The sequence below is a fragment of the Harpia harpyja genome, chromosome 11, assembly GCF_026419915.1.
Source record: "Harpia harpyja isolate bHarHar1 chromosome 11, bHarHar1 primary haplotype, whole genome shotgun sequence".
NCBI lineage: Eukaryota > Metazoa > Chordata > Aves > Accipitriformes > Accipitridae > Harpia > Harpia harpyja.
In genome coordinates, this window is record NC_068950.1 from 33,168,753 (window position 1) to 33,191,754 (window position 23,002).

The 23,002-nt window shown below is 52.7% G+C and overlaps 3 protein-coding genes across 5 annotated transcripts in view; 2 read left to right on the forward strand and 1 right to left on the reverse strand.

Annotated features, from left to right (window-relative positions):
• Positions 1 to 3,862, forward strand: part of CFAP57 (cilia and flagella associated protein 57) — a 25,763-nt gene extending 21,901 nt beyond the window's left edge. Inside the window, exons 21-22 of one of the 2 annotated variants that reach the window (XM_052800397.1) lie at positions 1,212 to 1,338; positions 1,627 to 3,862. In XM_052800397.1, the coding sequence (XP_052656357.1) occupies positions 1,212 to 1,338; positions 1,627 to 1,838 (339 nt within the window). In that variant the 3' untranslated portion in view covers positions 1,839 to 3,862. Of the gene's footprint in view, positions 1 to 1,211; positions 1,339 to 1,626 lie in introns of those variants that run through there. The other variant, XR_008237063.1, reaches the window with a different exon arrangement.
• Positions 3,863 to 5,170: 1,308 nt separating this feature from the next.
• On the forward strand, positions 5,171 to 14,185 carry TMEM125 (transmembrane protein 125). Of its 2 annotated transcripts, XM_052800403.1 has the most exons (3): positions 5,171 to 5,320; positions 6,741 to 6,870; positions 10,766 to 14,185. In XM_052800403.1, the coding sequence occupies exon 3, from the start codon at positions 11,078 to 11,080 to the stop codon at positions 11,738 to 11,740; it is 663 nt and encodes a 220-aa protein (XP_052656363.1). In that variant the 5' UTR covers positions 5,171 to 5,320; positions 6,741 to 6,870; positions 10,766 to 11,077; the 3' UTR covers positions 11,741 to 14,185. The 2 variants fall into 2 exon arrangements, with proteins under 2 accessions (XP_052656363.1, XP_052656362.1); XM_052800402.1 differs by lacking the exons at positions 5,171 to 5,320; positions 6,741 to 6,870 and adding an exon at positions 10,420 to 10,597.
• Positions 14,186 to 16,388: 2,203 nt separating this feature from the next.
• Positions 16,389 to 22,332, reverse strand: C11H1orf210 (chromosome 11 C1orf210 homolog). The gene is made up of 4 exons (XM_052802312.1): positions 22,048 to 22,332; positions 18,488 to 18,995; positions 17,660 to 17,806; positions 16,389 to 17,196 (listed from the first exon to the last, which is right to left on the reverse strand). Exons 1-4 carry the CDS (start codon positions 22,132 to 22,134, stop codon positions 16,832 to 16,834), a joined length of 1,107 nt encoding a protein of 368 aa, XP_052658272.1. The 5' UTR covers positions 22,135 to 22,332; the 3' UTR covers positions 16,389 to 16,831.
• Between the last annotated feature and the right edge of the window lie 670 nt (positions 22,333 to 23,002).

The window sequence follows — 23,002 nt, forward strand, 5'->3', positions numbered from 1 at the left end:
AACATAATTATCTCTATCAACCAAAATTATCATTAAAAAAACCATCAAGATTTGAAGACATCTTTTTCATAGGAGAATGTCATTAATCCTTGTTCTTATCTCCTGTTTTTTAGGGGGTTCTCTATTGCTTGAGACTGGTATTATGTGAGGTACCCAAAGCATGTCTTTTGGCCACTTACCTTTTTAAAATATTACCATTTATGATGAAGTTCCAGGGGTTGGAATGGTGCTATGTTCCAAAACTTCTAAGAAACCACCACAAGTAGCTGAAATCCTTGCTGTTCTTGGTTTAAGTATGATGGCAGCTGTTTAACATTTGCACTAGTTGTTGATGTGATAAGGTATTTCACCTTCTTTGTAAGAGGCAAATATACCATTTCACTTCTCTTGAATTCAGAAAAGAAATATTTAGTTAATGGTGCTCCTGTTTCTCAATCATGAGCAACAGTTTTATCATCCTTCACTGGTATTAGCCCATACTGGTTTTGCTGAAGTCTTTGAATCTGTCACAACAATGGGTAAAGTTCATTCACTCATACTTTCACAACTCCTTCAACAAGATGCTTTGTGGTAGGCTATTAAAAAAATTAGAAGACTGAACTTTTTTGAGTTGAAAACTGACTAAAAAAAGAACAAAAGATGAATACACAGCTAACTTTTCCCCATAACAGCATGTTAGCAGTAGGTATCTCAAGTCTCCATATGCTTTATATATTTCTTAATAATTTGGAAGGGGTGTTGGAAAATGATGTCTGTCAGAACTAATGAAGAGGGCTTTGAAGAAGTGCAAGGAGATACAGATAATTTAAATGAACAGACACATAGTGGCAAATGAAAAGCAAAATAATACACACTGGAGGGAGAAATAGGAATTCCTCGCATTAATTCTGAATTAATTGGATCAGTCCAGGAAGGGACCTGAGCTTCCCTGTGGAACTGGCAAGGAAGATGATACCTTGGAGTGCAGCTGCAGTCAGAAAAGCAAAACAAATATTAGGTTATTGAGCTAACATGGTTTGATACTGTCATGTTTTGCGTCAAATCTACTGTGGCCTTATCTGAAATGTTGTGTACTGTACTGATTGCCCTGTATCTTCTGCTTGTGATAATGATTCTATACTGTCCAGTGTCCTTCCCAATGATAAGAAGATACATATTGCTGAGCCAGATAGTACCTGTGCTTTTCCTCATAGGGCATGCTGTTTTTGCAGGAAAATGTGAGTCTGATTAAGGAAATCAATGACTTGCGGCAAGAACTGAAGGTGGCCCACACCCAGGTACATGACCTCCAGTCAACACTAAGATTAACCAAGAAAAAACAAGCAATTCAAGACCCAGGTGAATAGTGCTTCTTGTATGTTTTCCATATTGTCAGTACTCATTCCAGAAGCCTTTTTTGTCCTTGGTGAACAATTATATTACTGTCTCCATATTGTTCCAGCGTGTCTCCCTGGTGGTACCTGTTATATTGTAATGTTAGTTGTAGAAGCTGCTAAATACTGCAGAATCTTACTATTTAGCTCTACTCCTTCAGCCCTGAAAGACTCCTTTCCTTGTTCATGCCAAAGAACTCTGCGAGCTGGACCTTTGTTACTCTGCTCTATCCTCTCTTATTTTATCTTCTAGCTTCCTCCACTGAACTGCTGTCCAGCCCAGCTGTCCTGAGGTTGAATGCAGAGAAGGAAAGTGAGAAAATCATAGAAATGCAGCAGCTAGAAATTCAATACCTGCGAGACCAAGTCCAGGAGAAGGGGCAAGTCCTTGCAGTTCAGCCTCTCTTAGTTGGAAATCTTCCTAAGCTGAATCTGGAAAGAAGTCACAAGACACAGCAACAGTGACCTGGTTCAAGGATGCCTTACATTACTACATTCTCCTGGCAAGATCAGAAATGCAACAGCATGGATTAGACTTCCATGATCCTATACTCTTCCACTAGAAGCACTTGTGCAGCACTCACTGCTCCGAACACAAGGCAGCAACTTTCACTTCCTTCTACTTTCCTGGAATCTGCCCTTTCCATGAGGCCTAGGAGCCAAGACAAAAAAAATAAATTTGTGTTAGTGCAAGACTGATCTTTGTGCCTTCATGCTAGGGCAGGTATGCACCTTTCTCTTGAAAAATAATGTGTCCTAGTTCAGAAGAGCTAGTCAAACTCTGTAAGGCTTTTCTGCTAGAATTCTAATTTGGTGTCATTGTGCTACAAAAATCAACATCAGCCTTTTATTTTCCAGTATTGAATTGCCTATGTCCACACAAAGGACTGCCCGCACTTAAGACAGATGTCAGTGTTATTCCAAGCAGGTATCCAGCCACAGACTAAAAATCAATTACCTTGTGAGGGCAACCTTTGACTAGTGGTCAAGCACACCTGAGCTAGAGCCCTTGCTCAAGCCTCTGCCTTCTGTCTAGAGATGTATTGTCTCATCTGTTACAATCATTTCAGCAGCACAAAAAGGCAGCCCAGTTTCAGACTCCAAAATCTGGAATAAAGTCCAAACCTTATGTCATAACTCTACTGTAACTTTGTTAAGTTAATCTTTGCTTGTCTTTTTTCCAACATCTGCAATCCCTTTAGTTCAGTTTTTCAGTGAAATTCCCCTAAAAAGTCACTCTGCAAAGTACTCATGTATAGAAAAAGGCAGGGAGTAATTTCTTTAATAATGAGGGGGGAAAAAGTAAATTTTTCATCCTTTTTTGTTAGTGCATGACACACTGTCTCACTGAGGAATACTTCACATACATCAGAAATTTAAACTACCGATTGAGCATGGAACTATATGGTATTGTAACAGCCAGAACATTACTGTTTCCATTTCCTATGCTGAATTGTAGACAAATGACAAGTGCTTTCTACATACTAGTAGTAATATTGTACATAAGATGGTGGTGCCAAGGCTGGATAATGTGTAAGCTGTATTACCATTAGGGATACTAGACTCATTTCCACGCTAACACCATGGCAAAACGGATGGTTCCATGAGCTCCTATGACCTGGGAGACTTCAGTTGAGTACTTTGTCCATGACTGTGGAATTAAGTTTCCTTAGTCTTACTTTTTAAATTTTTCAGCTTTAACGTGTATGAAGCACAGGTTTCACAGGAACAAAAGGAAGAAGTTATGATGGAATTTGTCTGTTAATGTGCTAGCTTAACACCCTTTCTTCCTCCTCCCCTCCCCATATAATCTTGATACTTCCTGTACAGAAAGAGGATTTAATTAATGTAATTAACAAATATTTCAGAAACTAGTTCCTGCTTAAATTTTCAGAACACACCCATTTGAATTTGCTGGACTCCCGTGTGGTATAATTTTTCCCTCTCTCTGTCAGAATAAATTGAGTGGTAGAAGCCACTGCTTTAAGAGATGTGGTTTAGAGAAATGGAATCAATCTTTCTGAAAAATAAAGACCTTGTCCTAATAAGAGGAAGAAGCATATTGAAGAATGATTTCTAAGTGATGATTAATATGCTTAAAAGTATGCCTGTGTGTCACCCTCATGAGAAAGATTTTAAAGGTAATACAAGGCTTGTCGGATGAAGCCTAGGTAGACAGCTGGCAAACTCAGTTCAAGAGGATTTCAAACTTGATCTTAGTAGCTAAGAGGCAGTTAAATATTGTTTGTAAGGGAGAACGTTAAAAGTCAGGCACGGCAGAGTGTTACAACTGAGGTTTATCAGAGACCTGCTGGAAGCAAATTAGATGTACAAGCCCTTTCTATACTGGGAAAACTAGACCAAGGTCAGTCTCCCACGCGTGTGCTGTACAAATGTTTTCAGAATTAAGTTGTAACTGGGTTATGGGTTTGTATGCTAATGGTCGTCTGAATTCTGTCAGAGTGCAAAGACACTTTCCGCTTTCATCCCCTCTTGGTCTCCGTTGTCTGTTTCTCTTCTTGGTACCTCTCTAAAGGATCTGGTAAGCATCTCATGCTCTTATAAAGTTACAGCCCACTTTTTAAAGTGAATATATGGCTATCTTTAAAGCTAAATAAGGTTTCCCCTTGGATGATGTATTTGTTAACTGGCCTACCTAAAGGACGAGGTTTTTCTGGGTAGGGACAAGATCATTGTTCAAGGGTGTTTGTATAGTGAAATCCACCACAGCCCGTTTGTTGTTTTAGGTTTAGGACAACAGCCACTGGACAGATGATGTTTCGCAAGTTTCAAAAGATCTGTCAGATTTTACTCAGACAAATTCCTGAAGCTGTCACAGTAATTGGTGTCTATTGTATTAGCATATCCTAAGCTTCCCTTCTCATAGCCTGCTAAAAAACTAGCATGCAACTTAATAACTGAGCCTCTCTTTCCATTAGTCAGGCAAGAGCTGCTGTCGGCCCCGTTCTCTTCTTTCTACATCTCCCAGGAGATTTTCCAGCTGCTCAGACTCAGAGTAGTGATCCCTTCTGCTGTCGTTAAGCCCAGCCACAAGGGAGGGGGCACACACTCGGTCTGGGAGTCCCATTCCCCTGCTGACTTCTGTGTTCCTGCTACTTCCTTTTTTTCTCTTCCTCTCTCAAATAAGTCCTTCTCTGTTTCCCTAACTCCTCTCAAAATGGTCACCCTTTTCTTCCAACTAGATTACCAGGAAGTCAGCTCTTCTGCAGCACGGCAGGCTGTGCTGATGCCGCTCTTTCCCAGGGAGGGGGGTACTGCAGCTGCCTGGTGACGGAGGTGGCACCACCATGACACCTTGCCTGACTTAAGCGCCTGCCTGGTCTAAATGCCATACAAAGATCCAGTCCTGATGCGACCAGATGGCCCTAGCCTATACAGTAGCGCAGGGGCTATTTTATTTAACAGCACGTAATACCAAATACTTGCTGAATGTGTCAAATCTTCCCTCGCGCTGCCAGCCCGGCTGCAGGCTTCCTCTCACCTGCTGCCTGGGAGCTGCTCCCTGGCTCGGGCACCCCTGCACCTCCAGCTGGGAGGAAATGAGCCACCTTCCAGGATCGGTGTGTGGCCAGATCCCGCCGGGGGAGGGAGGGAGGGGTAGCACCTGCACACCGGCGCGGCTCTGGAGCCTCTCCAAGGCCAGCAGCAGGTTTGCTGAGACACCACCCTGCTGGGGAATGCACCTGCCCGGGCGAGAGGTGAGGGCTTGCAGCCTATCGAGGGTGCTGCCCGTCCCGCACCAGGAAGGGGAGCCGGCAGGAGCACCTGTTTCTTGGCAGGCGGTTGCCGGAGGAAGGGAAGAGATTTTCGCCCTGAGCTCCCTCGTTAGCTCGATCCAGTGGAAGGAAAGCCAGGAAAAACCATTGCTGCCAGCCAGGAGCAGGGAACAGCGCTGGGCTGTCGCGTGTGGGCAGCATCTGCCGCAGGTGAGTGAGCCCTCCTCCCCGGGACCCGTGCGTGCGCGGGAAGGGCCGTGCTTCATCAGTAACTGCTGGCAGGTTTGGGGGCTGCTTCAGACGTACTTCTTAAGAGATCCTGCCTCTTGCCTCCACATTGTTTCTTCCTTGCGCCATCGTGTTTCCTGTCAGCACATAAGGCTCGGGAATTTCTCGTTCCTTCGGGACTCCCAGGCCTCCCTCGGCAGAGGTGCATCAGGACAGGCTCTGTGGGGTCAGGATGATGGATGCCTGTTATGCACACAGAGAGGAAGGCAAACACGAACCTTTATAATGGAGCACGCGGAAGCTATCTGCATTTCTGTAAAAAGTAGCTGCATGCTGACCCTGTTACAACAAGCCCTCCACCATCCTTGCCCCCAGAGCCCCTACGCTTGGTGAAAGGAAGGGACAGTCCGCCACCGCCCAGGGCTTCCCTGAGGCTTCCCGAATGATGTCTGGTGGCAGAAGCGCTGGTGGGACAGATGCTCACTTCTGGGAAAGCATTATCCCTCTGGCAGGGTAGAGAGGGTGGGCTCTCCCCACAGATACAGGTTAGACAGCATAGGTTTGCCTGGATTTTGAGCAGCCCTAGAAAGGAGGAGCACTGGAAATTGGTGGTTGATGTAGCAGCCAAAGGAGTGTGGATCTTTTGCTAGGACTTTGGGTGAGACAGACAGATGCCACATAAAAGCCCCATTACTCCCATTCCCCGCTGGTTCCTCTATCCCCACTCCTGAGTTCTCAGGAGAAGAGAGGAGACCTTCCCACATGTCCCAGGGCAGCAGCGTCCCTGCTCCCAGGGCCACAGATGGGCCTTGAGCACTACAACATTCACAGCTTCTGATTTGTGTATTGGCAGTAATTCAGGCATAAAAGAAGATATATGAGCTTGATTCTCTTTGAGCTTACTAGGGAGTTAGAATAGAATAGAATATGCTTAGGAAGCATTTCTTTACCAAGAGGGTGGTCAAACACTGGAACAGGCTTCCTGGAGAGCTGGTCGATGCCCCAAGCCTGTCAGTGTTCAAGAGACATTTGGACAATGTCCTTAATAACATGCTTTAACTTCGTCAGCCCTGAATTGGTCAGGCAGTTGGACTAGATGATTGTTGTAGGTCCCTTCCAACTGAAATAGAATAGACAGAATAGAATGGAAGTTGGAAAAATTACACAAAGGGATGGGAAAATACTTATGGCAATTCTGGACTAGAGGTTTCTGTGAGGCACAGAGTGATGGCAAGTCCATCCCAAACAGGCTATGTCCAGACCTGGCCAAGAAGCAAATAAGCTGTGATGGACTGGGGAAGCAGGGGAAGGAGATGGCTTGTATCTGTTTGAGATTGTGAGGCTCTGTTGGCTCTCATGTAGATTGCTCATGCAAATCATTTTATGTATTGTTATTTTACAGCAAATCTTGCTGGACACTCTCAGTCTCCATGATGCTCACAAAGTCCACATAGCTGCATAAAACCCTTCCAAGGCTGGAAGTGCTGCAGGAGCCTGTCCCACCCCCAGACTTCCCCTCCTGAATGCTGTGGGTAAGCAATGTCTCATGGTGTACCCTGGGTTTGGGGAGAGGGAAGTGAGGAGTATTTCAACAGCTGAGTTTTATGTGGCTCTGAAATGAAAGTGTTAATTAACATACAGTCCATGGCCCATCTGTCAGATATCAGTCAGACAGAAAAAGTCTATAAGTAAATAAATAAATGCATAAACCATTCCCAGGCGGTCAGCAGGCATGTGTCTCTCACACCTGCAGCCAGGAGTGGCCAGAAACCAGTTGACGATGACTCTCAATTCCCAGTTAAATGTTGTCAGAGTAGGAAAAAAAAACCCACAGCGAAAAAGGAAAAACATGAACATTTTTGTTTTCCTGCATTCCCAGCGCTTTCCTGTTCTTCCTTCCCAGCTGCCAGCCAACAGTGGGGAAGGACAGCTTGTCAATTTTTTTCCTGAAATGCGACCTTCAGTCAGAAAGCATTGTGTGGCTGGGCTGGTCCTCTCCTCCTTTTTCTCCTAATACAAAGATGGGAGCACTGAAAGCACTGGGTTCGGTAGTAAGTAAATGGTAGAGATTAATGACCTGTGATACACGTTATCAAACTGGCTAATCTGATAGGCTAACTGGCTTAAGCTCCCAAAGGGTCTGTGTTATGGTCTGTCCCAGACCAGTGAGACCAAGTAGCCCAAAGAAGAGCTACAGAAGGGGCAACTGCTGTCCTTCTCCCTCATGGCAGAGCAGGGATCCACATCCCTTCCTTTCTCTCAGTCTGCTCCGGGCAAACTGATATGCTGCATAATGCAAAGAAACCAGATCAGCAAAGTTGCTGTGAGATCTAGCTTCATCCCTTCTCCAAGGAGTGGTGACACCCAGGATAGGGCTGCTTTGGTTTAATACATAAAGACAGTCAGATTTTTCTTAAGAGGATGGGAGGCAATGCAGCCGTGCTGAGGAATGGGAAACTGTAGTTAGATTTAAGGAAAAATTTATTCCTGGTGAGGATGGTTAAACACTGGAATGATCCCAGAAGGGCTGTGGATCCTCCATCCTTGGCAGTATCCAGCACCTGAGTGGATGGGGCCCTGAGCTGCTCAGTCTGACTTTGAGGTTAACTCTGCTTCAAGCAGAGGGATGGACCAGGTGGCTTCACAAGGTCCCATCCCACCTGAATTATTCTGTGATTCTAAGAGTAAAAATACTGTTATTAGTGGCACAAACCCTCGCAGTCTAGAGAAGCCCAAGACAAGTGTGGAGGCTTATAGAGCAAAAGTTTATATTCCCACAACATTTTCAAACACACACAAGGAAACATGGAGACACACTTCAGTGGAAGCCTTTGCCTCTCCAAATCGTTTGTTTAATAGAGGTTAATATAACACTGGGAAACACCTGCTCGTAGAGGTCGTACCTTATTTTGTTCTGCAGCCAGATGCTCTAATAGTTTTATCTTGCTCCCTGACCTTCTGAGCAAATAAAAATTAAAATGGCTAAATTTTAAAAAGTAACATGAGAATGCAGTGCCATAGCTTGATTTTTGGTCGCATTTTCCCTCATTGTGGTTAGTGCTGTTGTGTTTTTTATGCTTACTGTTTGACTCACAACTTGTGTGCGCAATTTTGGTCAAGCAGCAGAAGGCCGCAGACTTTGCACTTCTCCAAGCTTCATGTTTTCTTAGTCCAAAATCTCGATCTAATCTACAAACCTGCTATCTACTAGACTCACCCGTTCGCTGGTAAGGAGGAGATAAGGCACTGCTGTGCTTGGAGAAGGAAAGGCAGGAGGAAGTAGTGCTTAGCACTGAGCTGGTTTGCATAGGCTGAGGAAACGTCTCCGGGCTCAACCTCTTCTCGCCCCTCTACTTTGAAAGTGCCCCGTGATATCCTCACCTTCTCAGGAACCTGTGTCCTGGGCACATGCGGACAGCACAAGGTATCTTCCGTCTCATGCAAAATCGAAGTGGGTCCCAGCAGGCACAAATCAGCATATTCAACCACAGCTTTTTTTTCTCTCTAATTGATGCTTTCTGATTGTTCTGGCTCTAGCCGGGAGCTGCAGATCTCCCACGGGCCTCCAGGCAAGTGTACCCTCTGGAGCCTGGGCTTCCGTGTCCCAGCCCACTCCCTGCCCAGGCAATTCAAGCACCGGCAGCCGTGCGAGGGAATAGCACAGTGCGCCGCTCACGTGGCGTGATGGGTCCCGGGCCTGCAAACCCGTGGTGGTTAGAGACTTCCTGGACACGTGCTGCCAGCTGGCAGCGTGCCCTGAGCCACGTCCAAAGTGACCTCATGCTCCATCACAGCCGGGGAGTGACTCAGGAGGAGCTTGGCCTGACACTGTCAGGCGGTGTCTGGTTCGGGCACCCCCCCACACTATTGTCCTCCCTCTCCCCCCACCCCACGTTGGCTTGTCCCCGATGGAGGGGGATTTTGAGGCGTTTGCTGGTAGCAAAGGCATTGCCATAAGGGGATGCGTCTGTGGAGACCGTCTGAGGCCAGGGAGAGCTGTGGGAGCAAAGATCCCTGGTGTGTGCAGAGCTGCCATGCGTGGAGGTCACAAATTGTCCCCACCTGTCCGTAATGAGCCCAGAGTCCCAGCACCGTGCAGAGCAGGGCACAAAGACAAAGGGAGTGTTTGGCATGGGCTGACAGGCTCCCGGAGAGCCATTTCTAGCAGGCAGGGTGCTGCGTGGCCATCCCCCCACCTGGGAGAAGTAACACAGCTCTGACACAGGGGATCTGCATCGGTTCCTGTCCCCACCACGGGCTCCTGCGGGACTCTGACCAGTTTGTGTATGTGTGCCCGCGATGGCCGAGCGTGCGTCGTCCTGTGTGGGAGGTGACCAGGGAGGCAGTTCGTGGGTCTCCAGGGTCTGCCCCATGTGTCAAGGCTCAGCCATACCTGAGACGCTCCCGCACTGTCCTCCCCAGCACTTCTCCTTGCTTTGGGTACTAGTCGTGCTGGAGGGTCCTTCTGGTGCTGTGGAACCAGCCAGAGCACTCACATGCTGGTGCGGGACGTTATGTGAGAGAAATGCAAGTGGTTTCCACTCTTGGTGTAAAACTGTACCCATGAAGAATTGAGGGGGGCCCGGATGTTGGGGAGGTGATGAGCCTGGGAAGCCAGGCTGCGGGTTGAGACAAGGTACTGTGCCGAGGGGAGCCCGGCTGAGCGCAGCACCAGGGAGCCTGCCTTCACCCTGCAGCCACTGCTGCCCTTCCCCTGCTCCCCTCCAGTGGGGAATGCTTCAGGGACCAGCAAAGAAGAGAGCAAAATTGCAGGGTGCCAGGTCCCAGCTTTCTGGGGGCTCTTTCCAGGGCAGCGCTGAGACCACTGGAGATGTAACCATCGTGTTTCTGTAGGGAACTTGGGTGGGGGAACCGCTGGCAGTGCAGGGGTAGGGACAAGGCTGAGAACATGCAGCAAGGGCAGCTCTCGCTCTTCCAGCGACTGCACTGAAAGGGTTAAGCCCTGATCCTGACCCCCACCTCCCGATGTCATTCTGGGCAGCAGAGCCAGTTGGTGACAAGAGGCTGATGCTGATGAGGGAGCATGTGAAGCCAGAGCTGTGAATGGGGCTTTATCCCAGGAGGGACCTGCCTCTGCTCCGTCCCTGCCCTGCTGCCAGCACCAGCTGCAGGCAGAGTCCTGCGGGCAGCGATGTGCCAGTAGCCTCTGAGCAGGGCACACGGGGCTGGGGAGGCAGGAGACTCGCCCTTGGGGCAGGCTGAGGTCCCCCAGCAGTGCGTGGAAGTCTCCTTGAAGATGTGCGTGGCTGATCTGTGCTCCAATTGCATGGGGCTATTGTGAGGGAGGCAGGGAAAGGTCTTCGGGCCAGTATGGAGCAACCAAGGCCCAGGGTTTGGCAGGGGATTGTTTGGTTCAGGGGAGCAGGGTCTCTGTTTAATGATATCTTCTCTTCTTGACTTTTTCAGATGAAAGACACAGGAAAGGAAGGACACAGCCCTGGTTGTTCCCTTACGGTGCTGCTCCAGGGGTGCTCCACTATGTCCTGCAGCCCTGCCTGGGGGGTGGGCTCAGCCCCAGCGCATGGACCATAGCTCTCCAGATGGCACTGCTGCAGAAGGGAGCTTCACCAGGCTCCAAAGAATGAAACAGAGGCGTCCCCACTTGAGAAATGCAGCTGCCTTCGCAACCGCTGCTGCCTTGACCCTCCACTTCACTGTAAGGGTGTAGATTAATCTGTGCAACCGCCCCACCGTGCCCTCCCCACCCAGCCTCCCACCATGCCGGAGCTGGCAGAGCTGAGCAGCCCCCGAACGCCTGCGGACGCGGACCACATCCAGAGGAACATCTTGGAAGAGCATGTGGAGCTCTGGTGGTTCCAGGACCCCAAGAAGTCCATCCTGTGCTACGGGATGGCTGTGGTGCTGATCCTGGCCTGCGGGATCGGGGGCATCATCCTGCTGTATAGTACTAGCAGCCGCTCTGGGGAGTGGCGGCTGGCCGTGGGCACCACGCTCTGCCTCCTGGCCCTGCTCGTGCTGCTGAAGCAGCTGCTGAGCTCTGCAATCCAGGACATGAACTGCATCCGCAGCCGGGACCAGATCGAGCTCCTGAAGAGCGGGGGCTTCTCGGACTGCCTGGTGCTGCTGCTCAGCGCCCTGGTGCTGGTGGTCTGCGGGGTCGTGCTCACCATCCTCTCCACCACGACCATGCAGCTCAGCCCTGCACGGCCGCTGGCCAGCATGTTCACCAGCGGGGTTGTCCTCCTGACTGCCGGCAGTGCCATCCTCCTCTGCCTGCTGCTCTACCTGCTCTGCACCTCCTGCTGCCAGGCGGCTCCTCGGAGCCTGGAGACCGGCGACATCCGTGTCTTCACCATCTCCGGCCGCCTCGCTGCAAACAGGCGGCTTCCTCCCACCTCCAGCATGGCCAACCTGATCTGACCCAGGACACCCCTGCGTGAGCCTCACTGGATATGACCCGTCAGCAGGGCTTGTGCCGGCCTTTCCTGAAGGAAGGGCGAGCGTCGCGGTGTGCCTTGTGCTTCTTTTGGAGATGACTGGCATTTGCTTTGCCCCAGGCTGATGGCACAGCAGGGTCTCGGGGTGCCTGGACAGGCTCTTTGACCTGGCACGTTAGGAGCGCAGCGCTGGCCTGGTTGGCGTTTTATCTCCGCAAGCCTCCCGTGACAGCTGCTGCCTGCCCGGCTGTGACGCCAGACACAGAGTTAAGGTGAGCCTGTCCTGTACCCCCGGGGACCCCAGTACTTGCTTGGTTCCTGCAGTTCCTGGAGCTGTCTCGTGCACTTTCCTGGCAGGAGAAGCTGTGATTGTGGGTGGTATAAAACCACCCTGTGCTCTGTGCAGAGCCGCCAGCTCCTGAGCAAAGTAGAGCCTCTAGCAGCTGATGAATGGCAGGAAATATTCTGTGTGTCAGCAGGCATGCAGCACAAGTGAAGGGAGCTCGGTAGGAGGTACGGCTGCAGGGGCTGCTCCCGAGAAAGCACCTGTGTGTCTGTGGGAGTGAGCGTAGGATTTGCATGGGATTCTGTGTGCCAGAGGCCCAGCATGGCTGGACCTCACATGAAATGCTGTTTGTGTTTGCAATGCCAGGATCTGTTCCAATATTACATTTCTGTGGCCCACCACCTTCCGTGGTTTATCAAACCACGGCTCTGTTTTCACACCAGTGTGCTCCAGCCATGCGAGCCACAAACAGCAAGGTGCAGTCTCTGGGGGATGGTCATGGGATGCCCGAATCCTGGGGCTGGAGCCGCTGCTCTGCAAGGGCGGTGCGAGGGGGGAGTGCGGTTGCCCTCAGACAGGAGTTTCCCGAGCAGAGGCACCTCTGCTGCCGTGGGAGCGCTGCAGCTCATCCCAGTCCCTGCGTGTTCCTGTGCTCTTTCTGTCTGCTGAGTGCTGCAGCTGCTGCGGGGCATAAAGTTCTTCTGCTACCACTTGGGCCTTACCTGGAGCTTTTTTGGTGTTTTATCTCTACAAGGTGTCTATCACCGAGGTGTCTTTCCCAGAGGCATGCTAACAACTCACCCCCAGGAGCTTTTCCTGTGACTTGACACTAATTTACCTGTCAAAATTCTCATTTCCTCCATAGACCCACAAATCATTTCACTGCCCTTTCCATAGACACAGATCATAACCTCCTAGCAAAGCTGCTCATGCGCAACATTCTCTTCATCTTCCTGTCTGCTCCCATATCCCCCTTACCTGAGCTGCTCTGCCCCAGCTGTTATTTTTGCTTATTATTTGCTAAGTTCCCTCTGTAATGGAATAAGACTGAGCTATTATTTTTTGGTGCCTGGTAGCAAATTTATTTGGAAGAGGACAATAGCTCATTCCCTTAGTTAACAGCACGAATCGCTGTCCGTGTTACACGTGGAGGCAGTGTCAGAGTTCAGCATCAGTGAACTCCACCAGGTATACACTGGACAATGAGGACTTCATCCCCTTTGCAGCTCCAGACCACACCATTCCTGATGCACTCAGATTGCATGAGGGCACTTCTGTATTCACCTGCTCTTGCCGTGCTCCTGCTGGCTTTCCTTGCCCCGAAGCCTTGGATTGTTTTCCCCAAAGTACAGGAACATCATTTTGGCTTTTCTTTCTGGATCTCTGTTATTTCTACATTTTCCTTTGCCACTTTCACATCATCTATAGATTTTATTAAACTGCTGTTTCCTCCTTTCTCTGCATCATTTCCCTTAATCTGCCCAAGAGTTCAGAGGGTGTTACTAAGCTCAGGTCCTTCTGTGCTAAATCCTCTGCAAAGCAAAAAGCCGTCCTTCCCCTCCAGGCTGTTTGACCCCAGGACCCACACGACCCTGTGCGTACGCAGGGAGGGACAGGCCAGAGCTGGACATTTTTGCACCGTCACCGTTGCTGCTGCTCTGCACATCTGTGTTGGTGCATGTGCAGTTATGCCAAGCTGCACTGTCTCTGCCTGCATCAGTGCTTTAGCAGTTACTCCCAGCTCCCCCAACCTGCACATGTGGACAGGCCACAGCTGCCTGCACACCAGCTGTTTTGCACATCTGGGCATTTCTGTGAAGACGCAGGACTGTGCTGAGCTCGCAGCTCTGCACTGCCTGCATGCCAAGGTGAATCCTCCCCCCCATAGCCCCTTCAAAATGTGCCCCAAATGCCCATGAATTGTGCCAGAAAAGGACGTTTGTGTGCCGTGTCAGCAACCCAAGGAAATAATGGCTGAGAACAGGCTGTCCCCAAAGATAGTGGTTTGGGTGTCTGACTGCCCAGACGCGCAGCCTGCGCTGCTCCAGTCACTGACTCACCTCTGCAGCAGTGGTACTTGTTTGCTCCTTTCTTGGTTCCTGTGTTGTGCATGCAAATCCATAATAAAGTGTTACAGAAGTCGACCATGTTGAAGGCTGATGCTTGAGCGTTGGCCTCTCTGCGAAGTGGGAGGTGGCAGAGCTGTGCAGAGCTGGCCTCTGCTCAGGCTGAGCCCAGGGCAGAAATCATGACAGCCCAGGGTCCCTCAGCGGGCGGCTGTGATTTCGGCTCATCAGCCAGCATGGCAACACCACCACAGTCCCCCAAATGCATGTACTATTTCCTGATACACGACTCCCACCTTCAGATGCACGTGCACCTCCCTCTGCTTAAGGACCTAGGCATAGCTGGTCCCCCTTACCACCACTGTGTGAACCTAAGACCTTGCCGTGCCCCTCAAAGATGCTCACACGGAGCACGCAAAGCCTCCTGAATATATCGGTGCCAGCTGGTTTGTTTACAGAGAAGCTGTTTTGCCCTGCAGTAGGGCCGAGCCTCGAGCCTCGAGCCTCGAGGCGGCAGCTGCTGCCTGCAATGATCCTGGAACCAGTCTGCCTGCATGCCTGCTACTGCTCCCGTCCGCCAGCCTCAACCGCGGGTCTTCCAGCAGCTTCCCGGGGGGATCCCCTTGAGAAGGCTCCTCCTTTTCTGGTCTGACCCCCTTGTATTCCCAGCTCTGCATGCCAGATGCATTTCCCCCCATGTGAGCTGCCAGCCTCCTGCCCACTGGCACTGGAGCTGCCTGGAGCGGGGGCAGAGGGGCTGTCACGGGACTGGGGCCCCCCGCACACCAGAAAAACAGCCACGTCTGCTCAGTTAAAGAATAAATGGGTGGGCCTCCCAGCAGGGTCAAAGTAGACAAGCAACCCACCAGTAGGTACTGAGGGATGGGAGTGAGCAAGAGCCTGGATAAATAAGCCTGGGCAGCTGTATTTTTAATCTCTTTTAAGACATCGCTGAGACCAAGAGTAAAATACTGCATCTAGCACAAGTTCATGGGATTGAAAAGCATGTTGAAAAGCCCAGAAAATACCCTCCAGAAGATAACTGAAATGCATTTTCCCAGCCCTCAGATTTAAGTCTCCTATCTTACCTGAAAGATACTAGAAATTCCCCCAAAATTACAGCATATATTGTATTTTCACAGGTAGCTGTTAAGATGAGCCCAGAAGTCAAAGCATGAGGCAGTGACTGCAAAAGTAAAGCTCAGTTTAGAAATATGGCATTTAAGAACAAAAACTGGCTGACTGCTGAAACAAGCCAGCAGGTTTTCATCCTCCTCATGGCTTCAAATGGCACGTTCCCTCTCTGGAAGGTGCTTTAAGTCACTGGCCTGTATCGCCCATCCAACGCCTGACCCAGTCGTCCCCTTTGGTTTACATTCTCTGACATGTATTATTTACTTTTGTACACACTGCGCTCTATAAATATCCTAATGAGTAGAGAAATACAAAGGCAGTTTACAGTGAGATGGAGGTTTGAAGGAGATGGGGGAATTAGCCGTGGGGCAGGGCTGCAAGAAATGCCATCCCTGTGATGATGCTTTATGCTCTGGAGCATGACAGAGAGATTCCCAGGCCATCAGGGACGGTAATGACTGGGCTGTGCCCTGGGAAGTCTTCCCATCCGGATGGTATGAGCCTTGTGAACCACTTACTAAGGAGGGTGAATGCCACTGCTGCTCCCTGCTTTTAACTGTAGCGTGACCCACGCAGGCATGACTGGCTACAGCAGAAACAATTTGCAGTTACCTATGTCTCATGTGCTGTTTATCGTACCAGAAAGATGACAGGAATGCAAAAATTATAATGTTCTTACAACTCCACGGTTAGAGATACAGACGGGACTCTGTAATAGGTGCCTGGGGACAAGGCTGTCTCGCCCCAGTGCACGTGCCTGCCTGACGCCAAAACCGGTGCCGCCAACAAGTTCGCTCAGCTCTGCAGAGCTGACACGGGAAACGTAAGTGCCTTTCTAGCACGTCTTGATGGAGAGGGAAGAGAGAAAAAAGAGAAGGGACGCGGCAGGAAGCAACGCTGGAAAGACATGCACAGAAACCCTGCGACGACGCAGCAGGGCTGCCTGCGCCACAGCAGGTGACAGATTTGTTTGCACAAGAGCACTGGTGCCACAGACCTGTTCTCTCACCGCCGCAGTTAATGAGGAATGTATTTATGGTCCTTGAAAGCACATGCAAAAAAAAGCCACACCCCAGCTGTGGGCCGCGGTGTCTTCTCCCGGCACTGCTGCTGGGAGAGCCCCAACAAACCACCGCAGGCAGAGGCAGGGTTAAATCACGCTTTAATCACACCCCAGAGTGACAACGCATTGAGGGACAGAGCAGGGCTGGGTCTGGCGCCATGGGGCAGTGGGGCCGGTGCCCAAGACCCCGCAGGGAGCACAAGGGCAGGCTCCTCTTCCCACCCCACCAGGCTGCCCGGGCACGATAGGCACCATCTCCTTCATCCTCAGCATCCGAGCAGGGCTGGGAGAGCAGCAGTGGGTCTGGTGTCCCCATGTAGCCCCGCTGGTGTCATGCTGGGGCACCATGGGGCTGGCTGCCTTCAGCCTCCATCACCATTTCCAGCCCACCCCTCCTCTCCACTCCTTTCCTCCTGCCCCCAGCCACATGGGGCCAAAAGCCGAGGGCGGGTGGGAAAGGGCAGGAAGGGGATGGAGGTGGGGGGGACGGCGAAAGGCCGCAGTGGTGGTAGCTGGGCAGCAGGCTCAGACGGAGAGGTGTGATTCCCGCTCCTCTTCCTCTGGCAGCTGCTCGCTTGGCTGGATGTAGTTGTCCTCGATGAAGCCATCATCATCCTCAGCTTGCAGGTCAGCAGCACCAGGCATAGGGTGGCTCTCACAGGCCCCCCGGCCTGAGGAGCCCCTGTCCCAGCTGCTGCCATCCTCCATGGGGCTGCCTCTGATTGAGCTGGTTTCAGGCAGCGGCCGGTGGCGGTAGCTGGCAAAGTTCTTGTGGAAGAGCTTGCACTTGGCAGCCAGCGCGATCAGGATGGAGATGCCAATTGCTGCCACCAGGAAGCCCACCAGGTACGGCCAGCTCCTTCCCCCCTTCCCGGCGGGCGGTGTGGTGGCTGCGGCACAGGAAAGGTACCTCAGGGCATGGTGGGTCAGCCAGCGGCATACCCGGCGCTCCTCAGCAGCCAGCCCTGTGCATGTCTGCAGTGTCCAGCCAGCACTGGATTGCTTTCATCAGGAGCAATATAAATGCTCTTCACCCAGAGCTAGCTACCAAGGATATGTGAACACTGCGGGGAAAACGGCCGGATGGCTGTCTGATACTGGTGCCCATCACTATGGAGCCTGTGCTCCATGCGGCTTTGTGGCATCTGCTAACTTTTCTGTTGCAAAGCCAGCAAACACCTCCAGGTGGTCACCACCCTCCCCACCAAGCCACTGCACCAGTGGTGGCCGGGCAGCCTGAGCCCCTGGGACTGCGGGGCAGAGCAGGGGGTCTCCGGCTGCAGTCCCCTCTGGGGTGACAGAGGGCAGGAGGGAGCTAGACCTTACAGACGTCTCCATAGCTGCACAACTTACTATTGCTGTGGGTCACTGTGATTTGCTGCGCCGTGCTGACCCCCCGAGGAAACCGCTGCTTCATCCAGCAGCCCAGGTCCTGGGAATCCAGAGCTGTGACCTCCCGGCCCCGCAGCCCCGGGGGCGATGCACAAGTCACCTGCACAGCTGGGAGACACATGGGCTAAGGTGGGACAGGAGGTCTTCGCCCATCCCCTCCCCAGTTTAGGGAAGACAATCCCTGCTTGCTCCTGGGTTGATGGGATGCATCGCAAGGTGCTCCTGGCTCTGCCCTTCAGCCTCGACAGTCCTCAGCATGTTGTAAGGCACAACCAAAGAAAAAAATTCCCTGACCAAGGAACCGTGCGAGTGTGTGACTGTGATTAGCAGGCTCCTTTTAGCTGGATAATGCCAAATTCATGCATACTGATAGAAACCCCACTGTCACAGGGCTGCTGTCGCCTGGGAGCCAAGTTCAGAGCGTTGGAGCCTGATCCGGCTCCACAGGAGGAGCTGCCAAGTGCTCTGCAGCTCTTGAAAAGGTGGTCACTCCACATAGGTACTTCTAGGTGGATTTAGGGGCTGAAGTGTATGTATAGCCCCTTTCCCAGAAGAGTGGCTAAATTATCCTGGTGTCATTCCTAGAAATCTTCGGTATTGTGTGTAACTGCAAGCAAGGAACAGGCACATCACCTTTCGGTTTGCTGTCCCTCAGTGGGGTGGGAGAGGTCCCTGGAGAGCTGTCTCAGATCCTGCCCAGGGGTTGGAGCAAAAGGATCAAGCGGGACCCCTGCACCCAGGGTTCCTCCTGCCTGACACGTCTCCTGCCACCCGCCCCCGTCCGCTCACCTTGCCTGCGCTGTAGCCACTGCTGCAGAGGGTGCACGGTGCAGTCGCAGACCCAGGGGTTCCCTTCCAGCCAGACCTGCGGGACTGCATCCATCAGCTGCAGGCTCAAGGTGTCCACAGAGACCAGTGCGTTGTGCCGCAGGTCCAGGTGGAAAAGAGCCTTCAGCATCAGGAAGGAAGGGACCTCAAGCTCTTGCAGACTGTTGTTTCTTAGGAGCAGTGTGTGCAAGTTTTCCAAGCCCTTGAAAGCATCCGTGTGGAGGTAGGCAATGCTGCAGCTGCTCAGGTCCAGCAGACGCAGTGTCCCGAGGTTGGAGAAGACTGCTGGGCTCAGCGCCAGCAGGGCATTGCTAGAGAGGTTGAGGGAGCGCAGAGAAGGGAAATGCATCAAGAGAGTCCCGTGACGGGGCACAACCAAGTAGTTGAAGGAGAGATCCAAACCAGTGATGTTTCTTGGAAGGGAAGTTGGAGCATGCAGGAGGCTCTTCCCTTTGCAGTCGGCCCATGCCTGGGAAAAGAGCTGCTGTCTGAGATGGGCTCTCTGTGCTGGGGAGGATGTCTAGACCGAGACTCCCCAGGAGTTCAAATGTCTTAATTAATTACCCTTGCAGAGTTTAAAAAAGCAAAGACACAAACAAGTTTAAAAAACACATGAGCTGCCAGTTTGGTGTGGGCCAGGATAAATGGAGAAAGATGAGGAAGACAGCCCAGGACTGAGAGCAGCTGACTGAAGGAGTAAAGGAGGTGCGTGGAGAGCTGAGGGGGACCCCAAACAGACGAGGTGGGTGCAAAGGGACCAGGTTGTCACCCTCCTGTCCTCTCTTACAGGGCAGTCGTCATACGGGGTCAGCTTGCAGAGGGACCTTCTCTTCCTCCCCCAGATTCTCACCTCCAGCCCCCAGGGAGCTCTTGCGTGACACAAGGGCATCCTCCCAGCTGGGGCAGGGAGGCGGGCGAGATCCCTGCCTGCTGCGAGGGCAGGCAGGCGGGCGGGCAGGCAGCCTGCTGGGCTGCAGAGCAGTGGGCACCTGCACCAGACACCCATGTCAAGAGCTGCTCCCCAGGGCCTGTGCAGGATATTGCACCCATGCCTCCAGCCTTCCCACATTTCTGAGGATACACCGCGAGTGGCAGCGGCTTAGTGCAGGCTGGCTGTGGCCATACTAGTAAACAAAACAGATGAGGCACCATTCGCTGTCCCAAAAGGCCAGCAGTGCATGCTAGATGGATCGATCAACCCACATGGATGGATTTTTTTTGCCCCCAAAACAGGGTGGCCAAATACAAGCTCGTTTTGGGGAGCAGTCCCCAGCATGTGTTACTCCTGCCTGTGCTTTATGTGGGAGAGGGCCAGCTGCCCAAACTGAAGCTGCCAGAGAGTGGGTCAGCAATTCAAATTTGCTTGGGCAGGCATGGGATCCTGCTTGACGCCATGTTTGGGCCCCCCAGGCAGAGGTTCCTTGCTGAAGTTTGCTGTGGTCTGTAGTCCCTGTTCTAGGTCTAGCTGCTTTCCAGCTAGCTGGCCTTTCCGTTTCTTTGCCTCCTGTGTGATCACCTCTCCTTTCATAGAATCATAGACTCATAGAACCATTTAGGTTGGGAAAGACCTTCAAGATCATTGAGTCCAACCATCAACCATGCCCACTAAACCATGTCCTGAAGTGCCTTGTCTACGTGCTTTTTTAATACCTCCAGGGATGGTGACTCAACCACTTCCCTGGGCAGCCTGTTCCAATGCCTGACAACCCTTTCAGTAAAGAAATTTTTCCTAATATCCAACCTAAACCTCCCTTGCCACAACTTGAGGCCATTTCCTCTCGTCCTATCTCCAGCCACCTGACAGAAGAGACCAGCACCCACCTCACTACAACCCCCCTTCAGGTAGCTGTAGAGAGCGATAAGGTCTCCCCTCAGCCTCCTTTTCTCCAGGCTAAACAGCCCCAGTTCCCTCAGCCGCTCCTCATAAGACTTGTGCTCCAGGCCCCTCACCAACTTGGTTGCCCTTCTCTGGACACGCTCCAGCACCTCAATGTCTTTCCCGTAGTGAGGGGCCCAAAACTGAACACAGGACTCGAGGTGCGGCCTCACCAGTGCCCAGTACAGGGGAACGATCACCTCCCTGCTCCTGCTGGCCACACTATTTCTGATACAGGCCAGGATGCCGTTGGCCTTCTTGGCCACCTGGGCACACTGCTGGCTCATATTCAGCCGGCTGTCGACCAACACCCCCAGGTCCTTTTCTGCCGGGCAGCTTTCCAGCCACTCTTCCCCAAGCCTGTAGCGCTGCATGGGGTTGCCGTGACCGAAGTGCAGGACCCGGCACTTGGCCTTGTTGAACCTCATACAATTGGCCTTGGCCCATCGATCCAGCCTGTCCAGATCCCTCTCTAGAGCCTTCCTACCCTCGAGCAGATCAACCCTGCCTCCCAACTTGGTGTCGTCTGCAAACTTGCTGAGGGTGCACTCGATCCCGTCATCCAGATCATTGATAAAGATATTAAACAGAACCGGCCCCAATACTGAGCCCTGGGGAACACCACTTGTGATCCGCCGCCAACTGGATTTAACTCCATTCACCACAACCCTCTGGGCTCGTCCATCCAGCCAGTTTTTTACCCAGCGAAGAGTACACTTCATCCTCCTGTTCACCTAAATCTCTTATCAGGCCCTGCCATCCCTGCTCACTAGAGGAACAGATGTGCACTTATAAACCTGGGTTATAATGGGGCTGAGCCATGGGGATACCGCACAGGTCCTGTCTCAAGCTCAAACAGGGCTAGGCTCAGGGAGGCTGGGAAAGACAGTGCAAACCTTTTGAGGGAGTATCTGAAAGCTCCGTGGGCAGTGCTGCCCTGTGCCATCCGCCCAAGACAGCTGCTTTTCCTGCCTCCTCCCAGCTCCCGCCCGGTGCAGCCAAGCTGCTGGCTGTGGTGCTTGTCCTGCCGGGATGGGTTAGTTGTATTTCCTGCTCCTCGCCAGGCGCTCGGGGATCCTGACCCCATGGTTGCCCGGACCCTGGCTTCAGTCACTGCATCACCATTACTGGAGAAGGGAGTGCAGGGCTGGGAGCCCCTCGGGGATGCGCCTCACTGCTGCTCACCAGGCATCCCTTATGGGTGGCTGTGTTACGGCTGCAGCCGAGACCCCCAGAGTCAGAAACACCACAGCTCAGACAAGGCTTTGCCAGCCCTGCTGTGCTGCAGCGAATGGGCTGGACAACGTGATGCGTTCAGCCCGAGGCTGGGAGCAGGGATGTTGTGGGGCTGGGAGCAGGGGTGCTTCAGGGCTGGGAGCAGGACAGCTAGGCTCCAGGTGTGGGTGAACCACCCCTGTGCTTGGTGGCCACTGGCACAGCACATCTCCCCGTTAACTCCACTTGCTCCCGTGGGTTTTCATTGCTCGTCGTCTCTCCAGCCGTGCAGAGTGGGAGCTGCCGACCAGGGCCTGCTGCCCCGCAGGCGCACGGTGCCACCGCCCCAGCTGTGCTGGCAGGACCGGAGCGAGGTCCCCCTGCCTGCCCCCAGCTGCTGCCCGCGCCGGAGCCCCCTCGGCCCCCCTACCTGGTGGTTGAGGCTGCAGGGGTGTCCCGTCACCACTGACCAGGCGCAGAGGAGGCTGCAGACCCCGAGCAGGCAGGCAGGAGCCATTTGGCTCCAGGAAACTTCCACGCAGAAAAACAAGTCTGAGGGAAAGCTGGGAAGCCGGCAGAGCCGGCCGTGCCGGGTGAGGTGTGGCCGCGGCCGCACGGCTCAGGGGCCCCTGCTGAGCCCCCCGCACCCCGACCGCAGGGCCCTGCAGACCACCAGCACCTGAGAGCCAGCCCGGCTGCCGCCGTGGCCCTGCTCCCTCCCAACGGCTGCGCGCGGGTGAAAGGTGGCGGGGCCGGTTACACATTAACCACCACGCCCGGCCACCTCCCACCCGCTGCCTCCCGTGACGGGTGACCAGGAGACCGCCAGCATCTGCCTGGTGGACCGTGAGCTGCTGTGGGGGCTGCCTCAGGGGGAGCAGAGCACTGGGAGGTGCTGGGGGGCCAGAGGAGGAGGGGGGCACCTCTATGGCATCCTCCCCAAGACGGCCGCGTTCAAGGAGCGCAGCCTGAGCCCAGCCCGCCTACTGTGACAGCTGCTGTGCCCCAGCTCCACGCACCCAGGGCAAGGGCACGCAGCAAGCCTCAGCCAGAGAAGCTGCGACTGAGGCAGCCCGGAAGCGTCTTACAGGAAAATAAAAGTCTTATTGGGATTCCGGCAGAAAGGTGTTTAAAAAGTGCGGCAAACAGGCAGGTCCCTGGGCCCGGCAGTGGATCAGCAGTCTTAGCTTTCTGGCATCGCGGAGCTGCTAATAAAAATGTGGCTTCCCTGAGCAGCACCCAGGGCTCCTTTGAAGGTCCCAGAGGAGGGGGGTGCCCCAACACCTCTGGTACCCCCCATGCAGACCCGCCACTCATCAGTAGCGCTCCCAGTCAGCCCTGCCACGGAGTCAGTGAAAATCTGGGAAGTCACGTCCAAGCAGCAT

Excerpts from the sequence above, each read along its gene's own strand:
- TMEM125 (XM_052800403.1), top strand. The coding sequence starts at position 11,078 with ATGCCGGAGCTGGCAGAGCTGAGCAGCCCCCGAACGCCTGCGGACGCG.
- C11H1orf210 (XM_052802312.1), bottom strand. The coding sequence starts at position 22,134 with ATGGCTCCTGCCTGCCTGCTCGGGGTCTGCAGCCTCCTCTGCGCCTGG. Across the intron at positions 18,996-22,047 it reads CCTGCAGCCTCAACCACCAG|GCATGGGCCGACTGCAAAGG; the intron begins GTAGGGGGGCCG and ends CTCTTTTCCCAG. Across the intron at positions 17,197-17,659 it reads CACAGTGACCCACAGCAATA|CCACCACACCGCCCGCCGGG; the intron begins GTAAGTTGTGCA and ends CCTGTGCCGCAG.